Source organism: Chiloscyllium punctatum, chromosome 45 (genome assembly GCF_047496795.1).
Source record: "Chiloscyllium punctatum isolate Juve2018m chromosome 45, sChiPun1.3, whole genome shotgun sequence".
In the NCBI taxonomy this organism is placed as follows: Eukaryota; Metazoa; Chordata; class Chondrichthyes; order Orectolobiformes; family Hemiscylliidae; genus Chiloscyllium; species Chiloscyllium punctatum.
In genome coordinates, this window is record NC_092783.1 from 44,821,579 (window position 1) to 44,843,931 (window position 22,353).

At 39.0% G+C, this 22,353-nt stretch overlaps 1 protein-coding gene across 6 annotated transcripts in view; it reads right to left on the bottom strand.

Annotated features, from left to right (window-relative positions):
• Positions 1-22,353, bottom strand: part of LOC140467331 (uncharacterized) — a 118,124-nt gene that overhangs the window by 6,388 nt on the left and 89,383 nt on the right. For all 6 annotated transcript variants that reach the window (XM_072563612.1, XM_072563613.1, XM_072563610.1 and 3 more), the window contains 6 exons: positions 21,131-21,277; positions 19,643-19,783; positions 16,946-17,092; positions 15,230-15,310; positions 7,100-7,135; positions 3,074-3,134 (listed from right to left, as the gene is read on the bottom strand). In XM_072563612.1, the coding sequence (XP_072419713.1) occupies positions 3,074-3,134; positions 7,100-7,135; positions 15,230-15,310; positions 16,946-17,092; positions 19,643-19,783; positions 21,131-21,277 (613 nt within the window). The remainder of the gene's footprint in view (positions 1-3,073; positions 3,135-7,099; positions 7,136-15,229; positions 15,311-16,945; positions 17,093-19,642; positions 19,784-21,130; positions 21,278-22,353) is intronic.

Consider the following 22,353-nt stretch of genomic DNA (forward strand, 5'->3'; position numbering starts at 1 on the left):
AAGGATCACCAGTAACACTTCACTATCTCTTTAGCTATCTCCCTTAGAACTCTGAAGGGTACTCCATCTGGTCCAAGTGGCTTATCTACTTTCAGACCATTCAGTGTTTCTAGCACCTTCTCCTTTGTGATGACCACCCATACTCAGCTCTGCCCCCTCACTCTTATTGAATTTTTGGGATATTACTCATGTCTTCTACTGTGAAGACTGATGTGAAGAATTATTCAGTTCGTCAACCATTTCCTTGTTCTCCGCTACTATCTCTCCAGCATCAATTTTCTCTGACCCAATGTTCACTTTGCCTCTCCTTAGAACCTAAAGCATAGAACATAGAACATTACAGCGCAGTACAAGCCCTTCAGCTCTCGATGTTGCGCCAACCTGTGAAACCAACTTGAAGCCCATCTAACCTACACTATTTCATTATCATCCATATGTTTATCCAGTGACCATTTAAATGCCCATAAAGTTGGTGAGTCCACTACTGTTGCAGGCAGGGCATTCCACACACTTACTACTCTCTGAGTAAAGTACTTACCTCTGGCATCTGCCCTGTATCTATCACCCCTCAATTTAAAGCTATGTCCCTTTGTGCTAGCCATCACTATCCGAGGCAAAAGGTCCTCACTGTCTACCCTATTTAATCCTCTGATCATCTCGTATGCCTCCATTACGTCACCTCTCAATCTTACTCTCTCCAATGAAACAGCTTCAAATCCCTCAGCCTTTCCTCATAAGACCTTCCCCCCATACCAGGCAACATCCTGGTAAATCTCCTCTATACCCTTTCTACATTCTTCCTATAATACAGCGATCAGAACTATACACAATACTCCAAGTGCAGCTGCATCCGAGTTTTGTACAGCAGCAGCATGTCCTCATGGCTCTGAAACTAAATCCCTCCAATAAAAGCTAACTTACCGTAAGCCTTCTTGACAACCCTATTAACCTGAGTGGCAATTTTCAGAGATTTATGTACATGGACACTGAGATCTCTTTGCTCATCCACACTATCAAAAATCTTACCATTAGCCCATACTCTGTATTCCTTTTACTCCTTCCAAAGTGAATCACCTCACACGTTTCCACATTAAACTCCATTTGCCACTTCTCAGCCCAGCTCTGCAGCTTATCTTTGTCCCTCTGTAACCTGCAACATCCTTCTACACTGTCCAGACCTCCACTGACCTTGGTGTCATCTGCAAATTTACTAACCCATTCTTCTACGCCCTCATCCAGGTCATTTCTAAAAATGGTAAACAGCAGTGGCCACAAAACCGATCCTAGTGGGACTACTCATCACTGAACTCCAGGATGAACATTTCCCATTAACCACCACCCTCTGTCTTCTTTCAGCTAGCCAATTTCTGATCCAAACTGCTAAATCACCCATGATCCTATGCCTCTGAATTTTCTGCAAAAGCCTAGCATGGGGAACCTTATCAAACTGAAATCCATATACACTACATCAACCGCTTTACCCTCATCCACCTCCTCAAGGATCTCAATAAGGTTTGTGAGGCACAACTTACCTATCACAAAACTGAGCTGACTGTCCCTAATCAAATTATTTTTTTCCAGATGATTATTAACTTTATCTCTTATAAACCTTTCCAAAACTTTATCCATAACTGAAGTAAGGCACTTTTGCCCTTTATATATCCAATGAAACTCTTACAGTCTTTCTTTATATTACTGGCTAACTTACCCTTGTATTTAACCTTCTCCTTCCTTATTTCTATTTTTGTTGCACTGTGTTGGTCTTTGTAAGCTTCCCATTGCCCTTCACCACATTATATGCTCTTTCTTTTGCTTTTATAGTATCATTGACTTCCCTAGTCAGCCATGGTTGCTTCATCCTCCCTGTACCATTTTTTGTTATATCTTGATTTTTTGGTGAATAAACTTTTGTTTTCTTGTTAAATCAAAATCTGCAAAATTGTGTGCTTGTGTTTCGCTAAAAGACCATTCACTGAGATCTCATTAAAACCATAAAAAAGAGGTTCTGTGCAGGCAGATATCAGCTTGAAATCTGATTTGTCTATTAATAACATCAGTTGGGATCAAAACATACATATAATAATACCAATTGTAATTTCATGCTATCCGAGGCATTTCTAGCCACTAAAATACTTAGAGTCATAGGGTCATCAAGATGTACAGCATAGAAACAGACCCTTTGGTCCAACTTGTCCATGCCAACCAGATATCCCAACCCAATCTAGTCGCACCTGCCAGCATCTGGCCCATATCCCTCCAAGCCCTTCCTATTCATCTACCCATCCAGATGTCTTTTAAATGTTGCAATTGTACCAGCCTCCACCACTTATTCTGGCAGCTCATTCCATATACGTACCACCCTCTGTGTGAAAAAGTTGCCCCTTCATCTCTCCCCTCTCACCTTAAACTTATGCCCTCTAGTTCTGCACTCCCCGAAACCAGGGAAAAGACTTTATCTATTTATCCTATCCAGGCTCCTCATGATTTTATAAACCTCTATAAGGTCACACCTCAGCCTCCAATGCTCCAGGGAAAACAGCCCCAGCCTCTGCCTATAGCTCAAATCATCCAACCCTGGCAACATCCTTGTAAATCTTTTTTGAACCCTTTCAAGTTTCACAACATCCTTCCGATAGGAAGGAGACCAGAATTGCACGCAATATTCCAACAGTGGCCTAATCAATGTCCTGTACAGCTGCAACAGGACATCCCAACTTCTGTACTCAATACTCTGACCAATAAAGGAAAGCATACCAAACGCCTTCTTCACTATCCTATCTGCCTGTGACTCCACTTTCAAGGAGCTATGAACCAAAATGTAGTCACTTTTCTGTGGTAGGCATGGCAAGCAATTTGCAGACCAGCTCCAATTAACTGGGGATTAAATATTGACCAGGACTCCAGAGACAACTAGTCAGTGCCATCATATTTTTCTATGTACACAGCTGGGATGTTCAATTATTTGTCAATTTCTATTGCTAGCTATGCCACCCCAATTGTGAGAGGTATTTTAGTTGCCATTGCAACTTGCAAAGCTGATACAGATTTAGAATGGAACATGTTCAATACTTACCCATATTTTCTTTTGTGATGAATGTACTTTATTATTGCTATACCAATGATACACACGGATCCTGAAACAAACAAATCACAGAGACTTGGTATATTCAGCATAAACCTACAGGCTATATTGTACCTGTTACTACATTCTACTGAAATCATTGTAACATTTGACAAGGTGTAAAACAACAGTGGAAATCAAATATGTCCCATTCCCAGCAAGTGAGTTAGGTTAAAATCTGGATTTTAATCTTAGTTTCACAATGAAGAAAACATGATATATTCCCAGTCTCTAAAACATTGTACGTAAAATATAAGGAAAGGTAATTTTGTTTAAGCAATATTTAGTTAACAGTCTTGAAAGACAAGAGGACATCTAAGAATACTTCACATTAAGGAGGACATAGACAGTAAACATTAAGTAAGAAGTGAAAAGGTAATTTGAACACCAAAGCTAAGAACCGAAGGAGGATTGAAAGGGGATTTTGGGTAGACTTTCAATCACGGGAATTAGAGGAAGTTCTAAAGGACTGAGAGACCTTCCACTGCAGGTAGTGCAAGAAATATCAAGAGCTTTAGGAGAAATTAAGTTATAAATCTGAATGTAATGATACACGTGAAACTATACCATAGTGCGATTCATGTAAGTCCTGATGAAATAACTGATCACATGGCTCTGATAACAGTAAGAGAGAAGACTCTGGTTTAGAACGAATATAAAACCATAAGACATAGGAGCAGAAGTTAGGCCATTCAGCCCATCGAGTCTACTCCACCATTCAATCATGGCTGATAAGTTTCTCAACCCCATTCTCCCATTTTAACCTGGTAACACTTAATCCCCTTGACAATCAACCAACCTATCAATCTCTGTCTTAAACATACTCAATGACCTGGTGTCCACAGCCTTCTGTGGCAATGAATTCCCTAGATTAAGTACATTCTGGCTGAAGAAGTTTCAAGTATCTCCATTATAAAGGGTCTACCCCTTACTCTAAGGTTTGCCCCTTGGGTCCTGGTCTCTCCTACCAATGGAAACATCTGCTTGACATCTGCATTATCTAATCAATTCAGTATTCTGTAAGTTTTAATTAGATCCTCCCTCATCCTTCTAAGCTCAATTGATGATAGACCCAGAGTTCCCAAACATTCCTCATAGGTTAAGTCTTTCATTCCTGGGATCATTCTCGTGACTTGCTCCAGGGTCAGTACATCCGTCCTAAGGAATGGGGTCGAAAATTGTTCCCAATACTCTAAATGTGGCCTGACCAGAGCTTTATAAAGCCTGCTTTTATATTCTAGCCTTTTGAAATAAATTTCAACATTGTAATTGCCTTCCTAACTACCAATTCAACCGGCAAGTTTACCTAAAGAGAATCCTGGACGAGAACTCACAAGTCTCTTTGCACTTCAGATTTTTGAATTTTCTCCCCTTTAGAAAAGAATCTATGCCCCTATTCCTCCTACCAAAGTGCATGATTTCATACTTTTCCACCTTGTATTCCATCTGCCATATTTTTGCCCACTCTCCTAACCTGTCTAAATACTTCTGCAGACTCCCATGGTGCTGCCTGTCCCGACACCTATCTTTGTATCATCTGCAAACTTAGACAGAATGCCCTCACAGTTGCTTCATCTAGATCATTAATGTATAAAGTGAAAAAGTGTGGTCCCAACACTGCACCTTGTCACTGGCTGCCATTCTAAGATGAGCCTTTTATCCCCTCTCTCTGCTTCCTGCCAGACAGCTAATCTTCTATCCATGCTCGTACCTTGCCTTGAACACCAGCAGCAGCATCCTGTACGGCACCTTGTCCAAGGTCTTCTTGAAATCCAGGTTGATTACATCCATTGGCTCTCTTTGGTCTAACCTGCTTCTTACCTTCTCAAAGGATTCTAACAGATTTGTCAGGCATGACCTTCCCTTGGTGAAACCATGCTGACTTTGCCCCATTTTACCATGCACGTCCAAGTATCCAGAATCACATCTTTCATAGTGGACTCCAAAATCTTACCAATGACTGAGGTCAGGCTAAACTGCCTGTAGTTTCCTGTATTTTGCCTTAAACAGGAGGAATATATTAACATTGTTCCCTGATTTCGGTGATGCCTGAAAGAACACCACTAATGCCTCCAATATCTCTTCAGCTACCTCCTTCAGAAACTCAGGGGTGTAGTCCATCTGGTCCAGGTCACTTATCCATTCACAGGCTTTTCAGTTTTTCTAGAACCTTCTCCTTGGTGATGGCTACTTCTGCCCTTCATTGACTCTTCAATTTTTAGGATATTACTCACGTCTTCACCATGAGGTTTGACGCAAAATACTTATTCAGTTCTTCAGCCATTTCTTTGCTCCCCACTACTACTTCTCCATGCATTTTCCATGAGACCAACGTCCAATTCAGCCTCTCTTTTGCCCTTCATAATTCTAAAAAAAACTCTTGCAATCTTCTTTTATATTACTGGCTAGCTTACCCTCATATTTAACCTTCTCCGTCCTTATTTCTGTTCTTGTTATCCTCTGTTGGTCTTTATAGGCTTCCCAATCCACTGGCTTCTCACTTCCACTCACCACGTTATATGCGTTCTCTTTTTCTTTTATGCTGTTCCTGACTTCCCTTGTCAGTCATGCTTGCCTCATCCTCCTTATAGTGTGCTTGTTTTTTCTAAGGACAAATTTTTGCAATGTCTCCTGAATTAATCCCAGAAACTCCTACCAATGCTGTTCCACTGCCTTTCCTGCTAGGGTCCTCTCCCAGTCAATTCGGGTAGCTCCTCCCTCATGCCTCTGTAGTTGCCTTTACTCAACCGTAGTACTGTTACATCTGATTCTACCTTCTTGCTTTCAAATTGCAGAGCAGATTCTATCATGTTATGGCCACAACCTCCTCAGGGTTCCTTCATCTTAATCTCCCTTGTCAAGTCTGCCTCATTGTTCAATGCAGAAGCCAGAATTGCCTGTTCTCTAGTGAGCTCCATCACAAATTGCTCCAAAAAGCTATCTCATAGACATTCCACAAATTATTTTTCTTGCAATCCACTACCAACCTGATTTTCACAGTCCTCCTGCATATTGAAACCCTCTCTGATCACAGTAACCTTGCCATTCTTACACACCCTTTCAGTCTCCTGGTGTATTCTGTGCCCCAAATCCTGACTATTGTTTGGAAACCTGTACATGAAATGCGTATGAAAACAGAGGTCTTAGAAACTACACTAGGGAAATATATTGATAACCAGCTATATGCTGATATAAGTAAAGGAGTGTTCCAGTCAATAAGGAGTTGAAGAGCTTGACTAAGGGGTAAAATCAAAAAGCCTTAAGGATGGTATATGTGCAGAATTTTTGAGCGAGTGTTTCTGCTCTGGAGGTTCTATGCATGCCAATCGATAGCTAATTAACTTCTGGCTTCTGAAGTCGCTATTGTATGTGGACCTTGGAGGTCTGCACATTGAAAAAAAATAGATTGCGTATTGCGTTAACACCAGGGATGTTTCAGATTGGTATCTCAACATACAGACAGCGATTTTGGTTATAACACAAGCTAAAGTGTAGACAATGGAAGAATTTACAAATTGAGAATGATAATTTTAAAGTCAACATCATACAAGCCCAGGAAGCCACTATTTTTGGAAGGATGGGTGGGCAGGAATGTGCAACTTCATAGTGATGGGATTGTTAGCAGTTTTTTTTGGAGGAGTTCAACTTTGTAGCATTGGTCAACTTCGAGTGCATTCCAGTTGTTAAGAGCTCTGAAGTATTGAAGATGTGAACTAGAATTTCAGCACCTGTGGAAGATCAGGTGAACGTGAACAATGCTGCAAAGAGGCAATAAGTGATTTTGATGATGCATCACATGTAAAGCAAAAATCTGAGTTCAGCATCACTGCATAAATCGACACAAACTGTAGTGGGATCAAGGCAGTTGAGATAATCCAATAAATTAAACTCACACTACTTCCCATTCCAATATGACAGTGCAATCCCAAATTAAGAAACACAAAACAATATTATAACTGATGCCATTATTATGCTCACCTGAAGAAATCAAGAGTATCCACTTCAGAGGGTAAGCTACAAATATCAAAGACAAAGCAAATACTTTAGCAATTATCTTTCTGAACTAGTTCCTGATCTTATAACCCAAATAAATGGATTACAATTTAAATAACGGAAACGTTGCATTGTTCCCAAATACATTCTACCTGGAAATTACATACAGCAAGACAAATTGAGTGAAAAATTGTATTCTTGTCAATTAGTACTGAATATAATTAACCTGCAATGCAGCAGGTTGAAAGTTATTATTGCACAGATACCTCTACTTTCTCTGTGACATTCAGACTTAAAGATTTAATTATTATTCTGTTTAGAATTGTCAGCCAGATTTTATCTGGTCATTTGAAGAAATGTTGTCACATGGACTTTTCACCAAGTTCTATAAAATTCAAAAATTTTTTTAATGACCAATAACGTAACAGCAATTTGGTGAACCTGACCTGCCTTTAAACAATAATGAGCAGGTAATGACAAAGACTAGGATTATTCCAAGAAAGTTTATTAAATAATTTTGTCATGACCACCACTATTCATTGCATAGTGTGCAAGCTAAAAATTTATGTTATTCATTTAACTTCCTTCTAGTTTGAGAGTTCCAATTCAAATATGATCAGCAAAACATCTTTAGTTTTAAAGCATAACTCAAAAGGTCAATATATTACATGAGCAGTTCAAGATGTTATGAAGTACAGGACATACTGGAAGGACATACTGGCACTGGAACGTGACCAGCGGAGATTCACACGGATGATCCCTGGAATGGTAGGCCTAACATATGAGGAACGGCTGAGGATCTTGGGATTATATTCATTGGAGTTTAGAAGATTAAGGGGAGACTTAATAGAGACGTACAAGATAATACATGGCTTGGAAAGGGTGGATGCTAGAAAATTGTTTCCGTTAGGCGAGGAGACTAGGACCCGTGGACACAGCCTTAGAATTAGAGGGGGTCAATTCAGAACAGAAATGCAGAGACATTTCTTCAGCCAGAGAGTGGTGGGCCTGTGGAATTCATTGCCGCAGAGTGCAGTGGAGGCCGGGACGCTAAATGTCTTCAAGGCAGAGATTGATAGATTCTTGTTGTCTCAGGGAATTAAGGGCTACGGGGAGAATGCGGGTAAGTGGAGTTGAAGTGCCCAGCAGCCATGATCGAATGGCGGAGTGGACTCAATGGGCCGAATGGCCTTACTTCCACTCCTATGTCTTATAGTCTTATGGTAAAAACAGGATACGGTATCAGACAAAACGCAGATATAAAGATTAGAGGTACATGCAGATAAAAGATAATTGTGTATTTTATTTTCACATTGCATGTAGGTGTCACTCAGTATTTGTCACCCATTGTTGATAGCTCTTGAACTGAGTGGCTTGCTGGACCATTTTAGAAAGCTGTTAAAAGTGAATCACATTGCAGTGGATCTGGAGTCACATGGCAGATAAGGACGAAAGGTTTCTTTCGTTTAAGAAAGAGCAATCAATAGTTTCATGGTCATCATTATAGACTCTTTCTTTTATTTCTATATTTTATGAATTGAATTTAAATTTCATCAGCTGCCATGGCTGGAATTGAACCCATGCCTGAGGCTGTTAGCCTGGTTCTCTGGAATTGGACTGAGGAATCTGAGAACTGTAGGTATGATAAAATGTTGAAAATTGCTAGCAATGGGATAAAATAAATCAATGTCACAGTAAAAAGAAAGGAAAGGGCAGTCAGTAAAGTTCAGTTTGTCATGGACAATGAAGTCATCGCATTCCTAATGAAGTTTATGCCCCAAACATCGACTGTCCTGCTGCTTGGATGCTGCATGACTTGCTGTATTTTTTCCAGCACCACACTTTTCGACTCTGACTCTCCAGCATCTGCGGTCCTCACTTTCTTCTGTGGGCAATGAAGTGTCTGGGAAGTGAAATTAAATTGACCAAACGTGCTTAAACACAGCAGACATGCTGATGTTGTAGTAAATGATTGCAGGCAAGAAGTAAAACACAGCGTCAAAGATCGACTTAACATTGCAATCAGGAAGGAACTACCTGGTCAGTCACTGACAATTGTGCAAGGAGATTTCATCAACAACCACATAGGGTGAGCTCCAGTTCACTGGATAATGAAGCAACTGTCATATACAATTGTGTAATGAAAGGCCTAAGTAAATTACTGTTATGCATAAGTTAAAACAAAACTCTCCATGTCTGTCATTATTCTAACAGCAAGTGTCCAACCCTGGGATTAGATTTAGAATTTTCCTTTCACTGAAGCAGTTTCTCCCCTCCCCCATTTCTCGTTCATCCTGGTAATCTATTCCTTTCCTCTTCCATTTCAACCAGGGGTCTTCTTTTCATGTTCTCATTTCAAAAGGTGATTCTTTTATCCATCACTCCTGTTCAGAGACACTGACATCCTCTATCTCCAATTAAATAACAACTTGCATATACACAACATCTTCAATGTAGTGAAACATCCAAAGATATTTTCCAGAACCTCATGAGACACCATGTTGGAGGGTATTAGAACAAGTGCTTAATAGCTAAGGTACAAGGCTTCAAAGCATGTCTTACGTAAAAGGAGATAACTAGTGCAAAGTAGATGGTGAATCCATGAAATTAAGGCCTGGACCCCACATGGTTAGATGCATGATGGAGTGTGTTATAAGTATTTTGAGGATATCATTATTGTTATGGAATTTGAATTCTAAACATTAAGTAAATGGATTTTGGTTTCTGTTTTATGAAGTGGAATTTCTTTTAACAGGTAAAAAAGATATTTTTGAACAGTGAGGCCAAGACCACCTTTCCAACAAAGCATTTGACATTAGTTAAATGACTTACTGACCTACCCAGGTATTAATTGATGGTGTGTTTTACACAGTTGAACTTTTATAGCTCACAGAAAAATCATTATCAGAGTCCATTAGCCAATCAAGGTCACAAGAAGAGAAATTACATCAGCAAAAGGTTACTCTTTGGAGGGTTGGGGTGGACTTGTTGGGCCAAAGGGCCTGTTTCCACACTGTAGGGATTCAGATTCTTGAAAAGGGCACTTTTTTTAGTTTGTGGAAATCTACAAGCTGTAAGTGTTTGTAGAAATCTCAAGGCCATCGGAACTGAAGAGAAATTTTCAGGCCATCACAGCTAAGAAGGCGGCTTAAGGTGTCTCAGGGCTCCATGCATGGGCAGGAAGAAGTCAGGTAATTAAGAATTTTGAGTCAGAGTCAGATATTTGACTGGGATAGAGTGTCTTTTAAAAGATATTGTTAGGAAAAGAGCTGAATCTCTTTTCTTGTTAAATATAAGATCTTTCTAAATATCACATAATATATCTGTGTTTTTCTTTCATTTTGTGTTTTAACTTTGATGCTCTTTAATAAAAGATTTTTGAGCAATCGCATGTGAATACATTCAGAAACCAAATTGCAACAATACAAATTATGATCTATGAAACCAGGTTTCAATCTGGGTTCAGTCTTAGCCAGTATTATCATCAGATGGGATGGCAACAAGTGTATGGAATCAGGGTTGCACAAGGAACACAAATTCCTAGTAGGACACAAAACTGGATGAGGACATAGAAATAAGGTAATATAAACTATGCTGGGATCTGAATGGAAGGAAATGTGAATTGTTGGTGGGCTGGAAGCTAATATAGGTTTGCAAATACAAGGAGAATAGAAAAACAGAACAAGCATATGCTGCCTACAAAATTCAAATGATTCAATGAATATTCACAGGTGATCAATGATCTAAGTGAATGGTTTGGCTCAGTATTGTCTGTAATAAGGGGACGAGTCTGAGCTGGAACTTCATTCATTGTGTTGATTGTAGTTATAGAGTCACACAGCCATAGAGATGTACAGCATGCAAACAGACCCTTTGGTCCAACTCATCCATGCCGACCAGATATCTTAACCTAATCTAGTCCCATTTGCCAGCATTTGGCCCATTTCCCTCAAAACCCTTCCTATTCATGTACCCATCCAGATGCTTTTTAAATGCTGTGATTGTACCAGCCTCCACCACTTCCTCTGGCAGATCATTCCATGCATGCACCACCCTCTGGATGAAAAGGCTGCCCCTTAGGCCTCTTTTCTATCTTTCCCCTCTCACCCTAAACCTATGTCCTCTTGTTCTGGACTCCCCCACCCCAGGGAAAATGCCTTTTTAAATTTACCCTATCTATGCCCCTCGTGATTTTATAAATTTCTATAAGATCCCTCAGCCTTCAATGCTCTACGGAAAACAGACCCAACCTACTCAACTTCTCCCAAAACCTCAAGCCCTCCAACGCTGGCAACATCCTTATATATATTGTTTTGAATCCTTTCAAGTTTCACAACATCCTTCCTGTAGGAGGGAGACCAGAATTGCAAACAATATTCTGAAAGTTGCCCAACCAATGTCTCATAAAGCTGCAACATGACCTCTCAACTCCTGTACTCAGTGCTCTGGCCAGTAAAGGAAAGTATGTCAAATGTCTTCTTCACTATTCTATCTACCAGGAACTCTACTTTCAAGGAACTTGCAAACCAAAGTCTCTTTGTTCAGCAACACTCCCAGGACCTTACCATTAAGTGTATAAGTCCTGCGCTGATTTGCTTTTCCAAAATGCAGCATCTCGCATTTGTCTAAATTAAACTTCACCTGCTACTTCTCCACCCATTGGCCCATTTGATCTAAATCCTGTTGTACTCTAAGGTAACCTTCTTCACTGTCTATTACACCTCCAATCAGAAGGAGTAGAAAGCTGCGCTTCATCGAGAAAACAAACTGCAACAACCAAAACATGCAATTGCTCTGATTAGGTTTTCATTCAATGTGTGATTGTAATCACAACATTTTATAAATTGAGACTCAACTGTAAGGGAAAGAAATTTAACTCATGGCAGAGAGTCATAGATAGCACAGAAACAGACCTTTTGGTCCAATTCTTCAATGTCAACCAGATACTCTAACCTAGTTTAATCCCATTTGCCAACATTTGGCCCATATTCCTCCAAAGCCTTCTACAGGCCTTTTAAATGATGTAATTGTAACAGCCTCCACCACTTCCTCTGGTAACTCATTCCATACACACATCACCCTCTGTACGAAAAAGTTGCCCCTTAGATCCCTTTTAAATCTTTCCCCTCTAACTTGAAATCTATGCTCTCTTAGTTTTGAGCTCCCTCACCCTGGGGGAAAGCGAGATCTATTTACCTTATACATGCTTCTCATGATTTTACAAAAGGTCTATAAGATCACACCCCAGCCTCTGATGGTCCAAGGGAAGTAGTCCATTCAGCCTCTCCCCATGCTCAAATCCTCTAACCCTGGAAACATCCTTGTAAATGTTTTCTGACTCCTTGCAAGTTTCACGGTAGCCTTCCTGTCGCAGGGAGACCAGAAGTGTACACAGTACAGTCGGTTCTGCTAGAACATGGTAATTCCATTCTCATGCAATCCCATGTTACAAGAAATTTGCATAATAGCATCACTATTTAAACTAATGGGGCTGCAAACATATTATAAGTTTAAAAGTTCACACTTTAGAAAATGTGCCCCTATTTCATTATTCACATTGTATTGAATTCACATGAATGATATGTGTGTTACAGCAGAACAACCTGTATTCCAAAAGTGGACAAACCATTGTCCAGTACAGCCACAACATGACCTCCCAACTCCTGTACTCAATGCAGTAACAAATCAAGGTAAGCATACCAGAAGTCTTCTTCACCATACTATTGACCTGTAATTCCACCTGCAAAGAACTATAAACCTCAACTACAAGATGAAGTAATACTCCTCAGGAGCTGACCATTCAGTGTATCAATCCTCAGGAACCTTCATTCCTGATGAAGAGCTAATGTTCGAAACGTCAATTCTCCTGCTCCTCAGATACTGCCTGACCGGCTGTGCTTTTCAAGCACCACACTATTCAACTCTGATTTCTAGCTTCTGCGGTCCTCATTTTCACCTAGTGTATATGTCCTGCCCTGATTAGCCTTTCCAAAATGCAACACTTCACACATATCTAAATTAATCCCATCTTCTATTCATCAGTCCATTGGCCCAGCTGATCAAGACCCCATTGTACTCCAAGCTAACCTTTGTTGTTGACCATGATACCTCCAATTTTGGTATCATCTGCAGAATTACAAACCATATCTCCTGTGTTCACATGCAAATAATTTATATACATGACAAAAAGCAGTGGACCCGGCACTAATCCTTGCAGCACACCATTGGTCACAAACTACCAACCTGAAAAGCCACCCTCTACCACCACCTTCTATCTTCCAAGTTCAAGCCAGTTCTGCATAAAAAGTTCTCTCTGTATTCTGTGCAATCTAAACTTGTGAACCAATCTACCATGAGGAACCTTGTTGAAAGCCTTACTAAAGTCCATATAGATCATGTCCACCACTCCGCCCTCATCAATCTCTTTGTTACTTCTTCAAAAAACTCAAACAGGTTAGTGAGACATGATTTCCCACATACAAAGCTTTGTTGATAATTGCTAATTGGTCCTTGCGCAGTTTCTTCATTTTTCAAGAAGCAGTGTGAAGCTGTGGTACAACCACAAACAAAATTGGATCTGGAAATTATCTGCATGAAAGCAGCATTCTGTGTGTGGATTCTGTGGGGACAAGGTGATGCGTGACAGACAGTCATGATGATGTAAAGCAAAGGGGAGTAATCTGAGACCACAGTGTCTTTGTGGAAACATTCCTGTTCATCTGGACTTCTACCAACGTCAAACTAGAAACAAATGTCCTTCCTTTTTGGGAGCAATTGGGTATTGTAGTTTCTATAAGGACCCAGTCATTTGTGTGCATAAGAATAAAATGCTTCTCACTCTTTAAAACTTAAAACATTGTGAAACAGTCAGTTCTTAATTTGGCTCACTTGTGAAACAACAATTTTATGGATCTTAAGATAGAATAAAATAATAAATAATGTAATAATAATATACAAATGTTACAGACTATTTAATCCACTTAAGGTCCTGAGGTCCTTATGTGGGTACCCATTTGATCTTTCCTCCTGTCCTGCTCAATATGCATGTCTGTTCTATTCATTTTATCTCAGATTTTAAGCTTTCATGTTTCAGACCAATTTTACTGATGTGTCTCAAATCACAAGAAACTTCAAGAGTATTTTCATCAAGTGTATTTGTGTAATGGTCATTAATATTACATAAGAAATATCTCATTCTATTAATTATTTTCATGTTTTGAGATCTCTGTTAATGTAGTGAAACATTGATTTCAAACACATTTTGGATTGAAATGATTAAGCATTTTAATGAAGCAGGTGAAAATGAGGACTGCAGATGCTGGAGATTAGAGTCAAGATTAGAGTGGTGCTGGAAAAGCACAGCAGGTCAGGCAACAGCTGAGGAACAGGAAAATTGTCATTTCAGGCAGAAAGGGCTTCATCCTGATGAAAGGCTCCTGCCTGAAATGTTGATTTCCCTGCTCCTTCAATGCTGCCTGACCTGCTGTGCTTTTCCAGCTGGACTCTAGTCCTGATATTAATGAAACAACTAATAATTAATTGCTCTCAAAACATTGAAATGTATGTAACACTAAAGGCTAAAGCTGCAGAATTCCCACTTACTGTACTGGATGTAAAGGTGCAGCTGCCAAACTAAAATAAGATGAAACACATGCCTGAAGTCATTGATCCAATTTCCAACACACCAGTATGGACAACGGTCACTGTGCAAAACATATCAATTAGCCTTAAGCTTACAGTCAGACTATGGAAAGATAATATCAGGAAGCATTTCTTCACAAAAAGGAGACAAGAAATCTAGAGTTCTCTCCCCAAAAAAGTTGTTGGCACTAGTTCAAAAATTTCAAATTCCTGAATTAAGATTGAGCTTTTCATTGAATAAAGGTGTTCATGATTGTGAAACTAAGATGAATAGTTGGCGTTAGGATTCACAACAACCTTGTTCCACTTCAATATGAAATCATGACAAAGAGATGGAATGGACTAATCATAGATCTTATAATTCTAAGCAATAATAAGAAAAATTCGCAAAGGAACTAGCACAGACAAGGAGAATTGAAAAACAAAATAGGCATATCCTGCGCAAGAAATTCAAATGATGCAAAAAATACTCACAGTTAAGAGATAATTGTGTGGACAAATGGCTTCTCTCTGCATCATCATTATTAAGGAAGTGAGTCTGAGCTGCAGGTTCAGCTATTGCGTTGATTGTAGTTGTCAAGGTAGAAGGAATGGAAGGCCGGTGATCATCATCAGGAAAGATGAAGCACAAAGAACACATAATTTCTCTGATATGGTTTTTCATTCAATGAGTCATTATAATCACAAAATATAATCACAAATCACAAACTGAGATCAAATATTGAGGGAAATAACTTGAATTCATGCCAGTTTCTTCATTTTCATGAGTGGTACAATGTGAAACTATTATCCTAAATCCCAAACAAAATTGAAGGGGAAGTGAAGGGGAAAGTGTCTTTGTGGAAATACTTCTGTTCATTTGGACTCCACAGAAATATCTTTCCTTTCTGTAAACATTCATGTAACATAGTTCCTAAGAGGACCCAGGCATTTGTATGAAAAAGAATAAAGTGCTGTGCACTCTTTGGAAATTAAAACACCGTGAAACAGTCAGTTATTAATTTGGCTCACTCGCAGAATCCTTCATAATTTCATTGAACTTAAGATAGATATTTTAAAAGATGTGAATGTTACAGACTATTTAATCCACCTACGGTCCTGAGGCCCTTATGCAGGTACCCATGTGATCATTCTTCCTTCCTGCTCTGTATGTATGTCTATTCTAATCATTTTACTTTAGATTTTAAGCTTTCATATTTCAGATTATTTTTATTGGCGTGTGTCAATTCACTACAGGTCCTTCTTCTATAATGTGATGGTTGTGTTCTTGTGCAACCCCATCTTTTAGAAAATAGCGCATTAGAAATAGCACGTTGAGTGTTGGTAATCTAATCACATTACAGCCAAAACACATTTTAAAAGTTTGCATTTTATAAACGCTGTCCCCAGTTCGTCGATCTGTGTCACAGCAAATTTGCATTAACAAAACATGCATTTTATCAGAACAACCTGTCGTACCTTCAAATGTAAAGGTCATTAATATTCCGCAGGAAACATTCCAATCTATTAGCTAGTTTCATGTATTGGGATTTCGGTTAATGTAGTGAAACAGTGAATTCAAATTAATTCTGGATTGAAATGATTCAGCATATTTATGAAGCAACTCATAATTCTTTTCACTCCAAACATTGCAACATATCTAATTCTAAAGGCTAAGGCTATACAACTCCCACTTACTGTATCTGATGTAAAGGAAGAGCTGGCAGATTAAAGTAAGATGGAACACTTGCCTTAACTCTTTGATCCAATTTCCATTACAATGCATCAGTATGGACAATGTTCACTATGTAAAACAGATTGATTAGCCTTAAAATTACAGTCAGGCGATGTAAAGGTAATGTCAGAAACCATTTCTTCACAGAAAGAAGAAAGAAATTTAGAACTGTCTCCCAAAAAGGTCGGTCAGACTAGGTCAATAATTGAAAATTGCTAAATTAAGTTCGAGAACTTTTCATTGGATAAAGGTGTTCCTGGTTATGGAACCAAGATGAATAGTTGGAGCTACGATTCAGAGCAATCTTGTTCGAGTTCAATGTGAAATCAGGACTGAGATATGGAATGGACTATTCATAGATCTTATCATTCTAAGGATTTAAAAAAGTAATGTTCACAAAGTAAGTTAGCACACACAAAGAGAATTGGAAAGTAGAATAGGTATAAGCTGCCCATGAAATTCAAATGAATACTCACATTTACCAAGTAATCTTTGGAAGAAAAGGTTTGGCTCTGCATCATCTGTATTATGATAGTAGGCCTGAGCTGTTGTTTCATTTATTGCTTTGATTGTAGTCATGAAGGTAGAAGGAATGGAAGGCTGGCGATCGTCATCAGGAAGAACTGAAGCAAAAGAAACACAATTTCTCTGGTATGGGTTTTCATTCAATGAGTCATTATAATCACCAAATTTTACAAACTCAGATCAAGCTTTTAGGGAAATAACTTGAATTCATGACAGTTTCTTCATTTTTTGGAACTGGTACAACGTGAAGCTAATGTCCCAACTTCCAAACAAAACTGTATCTGGAACCCATCTCAATTAAAGCAGTATGGTGTGTGTGGGGTCAGTAGGGGCAAGTAAATGGGTGCGAGACAGTCATGATGATGCAAAGTGAAGGAGAGTGAGCTTCGCTCTCAGTGTCTTTGTGGAAATAAACCCGTTCATCTGGACTCCACAGAAATCAAACAAGACATAAATATCCTTCCTTTCTATAAACATTCAGGGAATGTAGTTCCTAAAGGGACTTAGGCATTTGTGTAAATAAGAAAAAGGTGCTGTTCACTCTTTGGAAATTAAAACATTGTGAAACAGTCAGTTATTAACTTGGCTCACTTGCAGCATCTCTGATCATTGCAATGAACTTAAGATAGATATATAAAAAAAACATGCAAATGTTATAGACTATTTAATCCACCCAAGGTCCTGATGCCCTTATGCAGGTACCAATGTGATCATTCTTCCTGTTCCTGCTCTATATGTACATCTGTTCTAATCATTTGACTTTCAATTTTAAGCTTTCATATTTCAGATTATTTTATTGGCATTTCTCAATTCACTACAGGAACTTCTTCTATAACGTGATGGTTGCATTCTTGTGCAACCCCATCTCATATAAAAATAGTGCATTACAAACAATGCTTCAATTGTTGGTGATCTAATTACATTACAACCAAAACACGTTTTAAAAGTTTGTGTTTTAGAAACACTGTCCCCAATTTGTCAACCTGTGTTACAGCAAATTTGCATGAACAAAACATGCATTTTATCAGAACAACCTGTCATACCATCAAGTGTAATGGTCATTAATATTCTGTCGAAAACATTCCAGTCTATTAGCTACTTTTATGTATTGGCATCTCGGTTATTGTAGTGAAACATTGCATTCAAATTAATTCTGGATTGAAATGAATCTGCATATTTATGAAGCAACTCATAATTCTTTTCACTCCAAACATTGCTACATATGTAATACTAGAGGCTAAAGCTAGAGAACTCCCACTTAGTCTACCTGATCTAAACGAATAACTGCCAGATTAAAGTGAGCTGGAACACATGTCTTAAGTCATTGATCCAATTTCCATTACAACCCATCAGCATGGACAATGTTCACTGTGTATAACAAATCGATTAGCCTTAAAATTACAGTCAGACTATGTCAAGATAATGTGGTAAAAACAATGACTGCAGTTGTTGGAAACCAGATTCCGGACTAGAGTGATGCTGGAAAGGCACAGCAGTTCAGGCAGCATCCGAGGAGCAGGAAAATTGATGTTTCGGGCAAAAGCCCTTCATCAGGAATACAGGTAGAAAGCCTGAAGAGTGAATAGATAAATGAGAAGAGGGTGGGGTGGGGAGAAAGTAGCATAGAGTACAATAGGTGAATGGGTGTGGAATGAAAGTGATAGGTCAGGGAGGAGGGTGGAGTGAATAGGTGGAAAGGAAGATAGGCAGGTAGGACAAGTCATGGGGACAGTACTGAGCTGGAAGTTTGAAACTGGGATGAGGTGGGGGAAGGGGAAATGGGGAAACTGGTGAAGTCCACATTGATACCCTGGGGTTGAAGTGTGTCTGAGGTGGAACACTTCAACCCCAGAGCATCAATGTGGACTTCACCAGTTTCCTCATTTCCCCTTCCCCCACCTCACCCCAGTTCCAAACTTCCAGCTCAGCACTTGTCCCCATGACTTGTCCTACATGCCTACCTTCCTTTCCACCTATCCATTCCACCCTCCTCCCTGACCTATCACCTTCATTCCACCCCCATTCACCCACTGTACTCTTTGCTACCTTCCTCCACCCTCCTCCCTGACATATTACCTTCATCCCCACCCCCATTCACCTATTGTACTCTATGCTACTTTCTCCCCACCCTCCTCTCATTTATCTCTCCACTCTTCAGGCTTTCTGCCTGTATTCCTGATGAAGGGCTTTTGCCTGAAACGTCGATTTTCCTGCTCATCGGTTGCTGCCTGAACTGCTGTGCTTTTCCAGCACCACTCTAGTCTGGAATATGCAAAGATAATGTCAGAAAGCATTCCTTCACAGAAAGGAAACAAGAAATCGAGAATTGTCTCCCCAAGAATATGGGTCAGACTAGGTCAATAATTGAAATTCTGAAATTAAGATCGGCAGCTTTTCATTGGATAAGGATGCTCAGGGTTCTGGAACCAAGGTGAAGAGTTGGAGTTACGATTCAGAGCAACCTCTTTCTAGTTCAATATGAAGTCGGGACTGAGAGGTGGAATGGGCTATTCATAGGTCGTATTGTTGTAGGGATTCAAAAAAGAAATGTTGGCAAATTAAGTTAGCACACACAAGGAGTATTGGAAAATAGAATAGGCATATGCTGTCCTTTAAATTCAAATGATGCAACAAATACTCATACTTACCAAGTAATAGCCCAAAAGGAAGGCTTCTCTCTGCATTGTCTCTATTAAGGGAGTTGGCCTGAGCTGTCATTTCATTTATTGCGTTGAATGTAATTTCGAAGGTAGAAAGAATGGAAGGCCAGTGATCAGCATCAGGAAGAGCTGAAGCACAAAGACACACAATTGCTCTCATATGGTTGTTCATTCAATGAGTCATTATAATCACAGAATTTTACAAACTCATCAAGCTTTTCAGGAAATAACTTGAATTTATGCCAGTTTCTTCAGTTTTCACTTGTGGTACAATATGAAGCTAATGTCCTAAATCCCAAACAAAATTGGATCTGGAACTCATCTACATGAGAACAGCATGGTGTGTGTGGGTCCTCTGGGGCAAGGTAATGGGTGGGAGACAATCAAGACATTGCAAAATGAAGAGGAGTAAGCCTCGCCCTCAGTGTCTTTATGGAAATATTTCTGTTCATCTGGACTCCACAGAAATCAAACAAGACACAAATATCCTTCCTTTCTGTAAGCATTCAGGGAATGTAGTTCCTAAAGGGACCCAGGCATTTGTGTAAATAAGAATAAGGTGCTGTCCACTCTTTGGAAATTAAAACATTGTGAAACAGTCAGTTATTAATTTGGTTCACTTGCGGAATCGGTGATAATTGCATTGAACTTAAGATAGATATAAACAAAAATGTGAATTTTACAGAGTATTTAATCCACCTAAAGTCCTGAGGCCCTTATGCAGATACCCATGTAATCATTCTTCCTGTTCCTGCTCGATATGTACCTCTGTTCTAAGCATTTTACTTTAGATTTCAAGCTTTCATATTTCAGATTATTTTCATTGACATGTCTCAATTCACTACAGCTACATCTTCTATAATATGATGGTTGCATTCTTATGCAATGCCACCTTACATAAAAATAGTGCATTAGAAACAGCGCTTCAAGTGTTGGTGATCAAATCACATTACAGCCAAAACATATTTTAAAAGTTTGTGTTTTAGAAACACTGACCCCAATTCGTTAATCTGTGTTACAAATCCAATTTCCATTACAACCCATGAGTATGGACAATGTTCATTGTTTACAACTGATCAATTAGCCTTAAAAGTACAGTCAGGCTGTGTAAAGAATGTCAGAAAACATTTATTCACAGAAAGGAGTCATGAAATCCAGAACTGTCTCCCCCAAAAAGTGATTTAGTCCAGGTCAATAATTGAAAATTCCTAAATTAAGATCGAGAGCATTTCATGGATAGAGGTGTTCAGGGTTATGGAACCAAGGTGAATAGTTGGAGTTACAATTCAGAACAACCTTGTTCCAGTTCAATACAAAATCAGGACTGAGAGATTGAGTGGACTATTCATAAATCTTATTGTTCTAAGTGTTCAAAAAAGAAATGTTCATGAAGTAAGTTATCACACACAAGGACAATTGGAAAATAGAATAGGCATATGTTGCCCATGAAATTCAAATGATGCAATGAATACTCACAGTTACCAAGCAATTGTCGGAAGAAAAGGTTTGGCTCTGCATCATCTGTATTAAGGAAGTAGGCCTGAGCTGTCGTTTCATCTATTGCATTGATTCTAATTGTATCAGTAGAAGGAATGGAAGGCTGGTGATTATCATCAGGAGGACCTGAAGCACAAAGACACATAATTGCTCTGAAATGGTTTTTCATTCAATGAGTCATTATAATCACAAAATGTCACAAACTCAAATCAAGCTTTTAGGGAAATAACTTGAATTCATGACAGTTTCTTCATTTTTCATGATTGGTACAATGTGAAGCTATTGTCCTAAATTCCAAATAAAATTGGATCTGGAACCCACCTCCATCAAAGCAGCATGCTGTGGGGGCAAGGCAATGGGTGCGAGACAGTCATGATGATGCAAAGTGAAGGGGAGTGAGCCTTGCCCACAGTGTCTTTGTGGAAATATTTCTGTTCATCTGGACTCCACAGAAATCAAACAACACACAAATGACATTCCCTTCCATGAACATTTGGGTAATGTAGTTCCTAAAAAGACCCAGGTATTTGTGTGAATAAGAACCAGGTGCTGTCCACTCTTTGGAAATTAAAACATTGTGAAACAGTCAGTTATTAATTTGACTCACTTGCAGAATCTGTGATAACTGCATTGAACTTAAGATAGATATGATCAAAAGATGTGAATGTTACAGACTATTTAATCCATCTACAGTTCTGAGGCCCTTATGCAGGTACCCATGTGTTCATTCTTCCTGTTCCTGATCTATATGTACATCTGTTCTAATCATAATTTACTTTAGATTTTAAGCTTTCATATTTCAGATTATTTTCATTGGCATCTCAATTCACTACAGGTGCTTCTTCTATAACATGATGGTTGTGTTTTTGTGCAACCTCATCTTATAGAAAAATACTGCATTAGAAACAACGCTTCCAGTGTTGGCATCTAACCATATTACAGCCAAAACCGGTTTTAAACATCTGCGTTTTAGAAACACTGTTCCCAATTCCACAATCTGTGTTACAGCAAATTTGCATTAACGAAACTGCATTTTATCAGAACACCCTCTCGTACCTTCAGGGCAAATGGTCATTAATATTCTGCAGGAAACATTCTAATCTATTAATTACTTTTATGTATTGGGATCTGTGTTATTGTAGTGCAACATTGCATTCAAGTTAATTCTGGTTTGAAATGATTCAGCATATCTATGAAGCAAC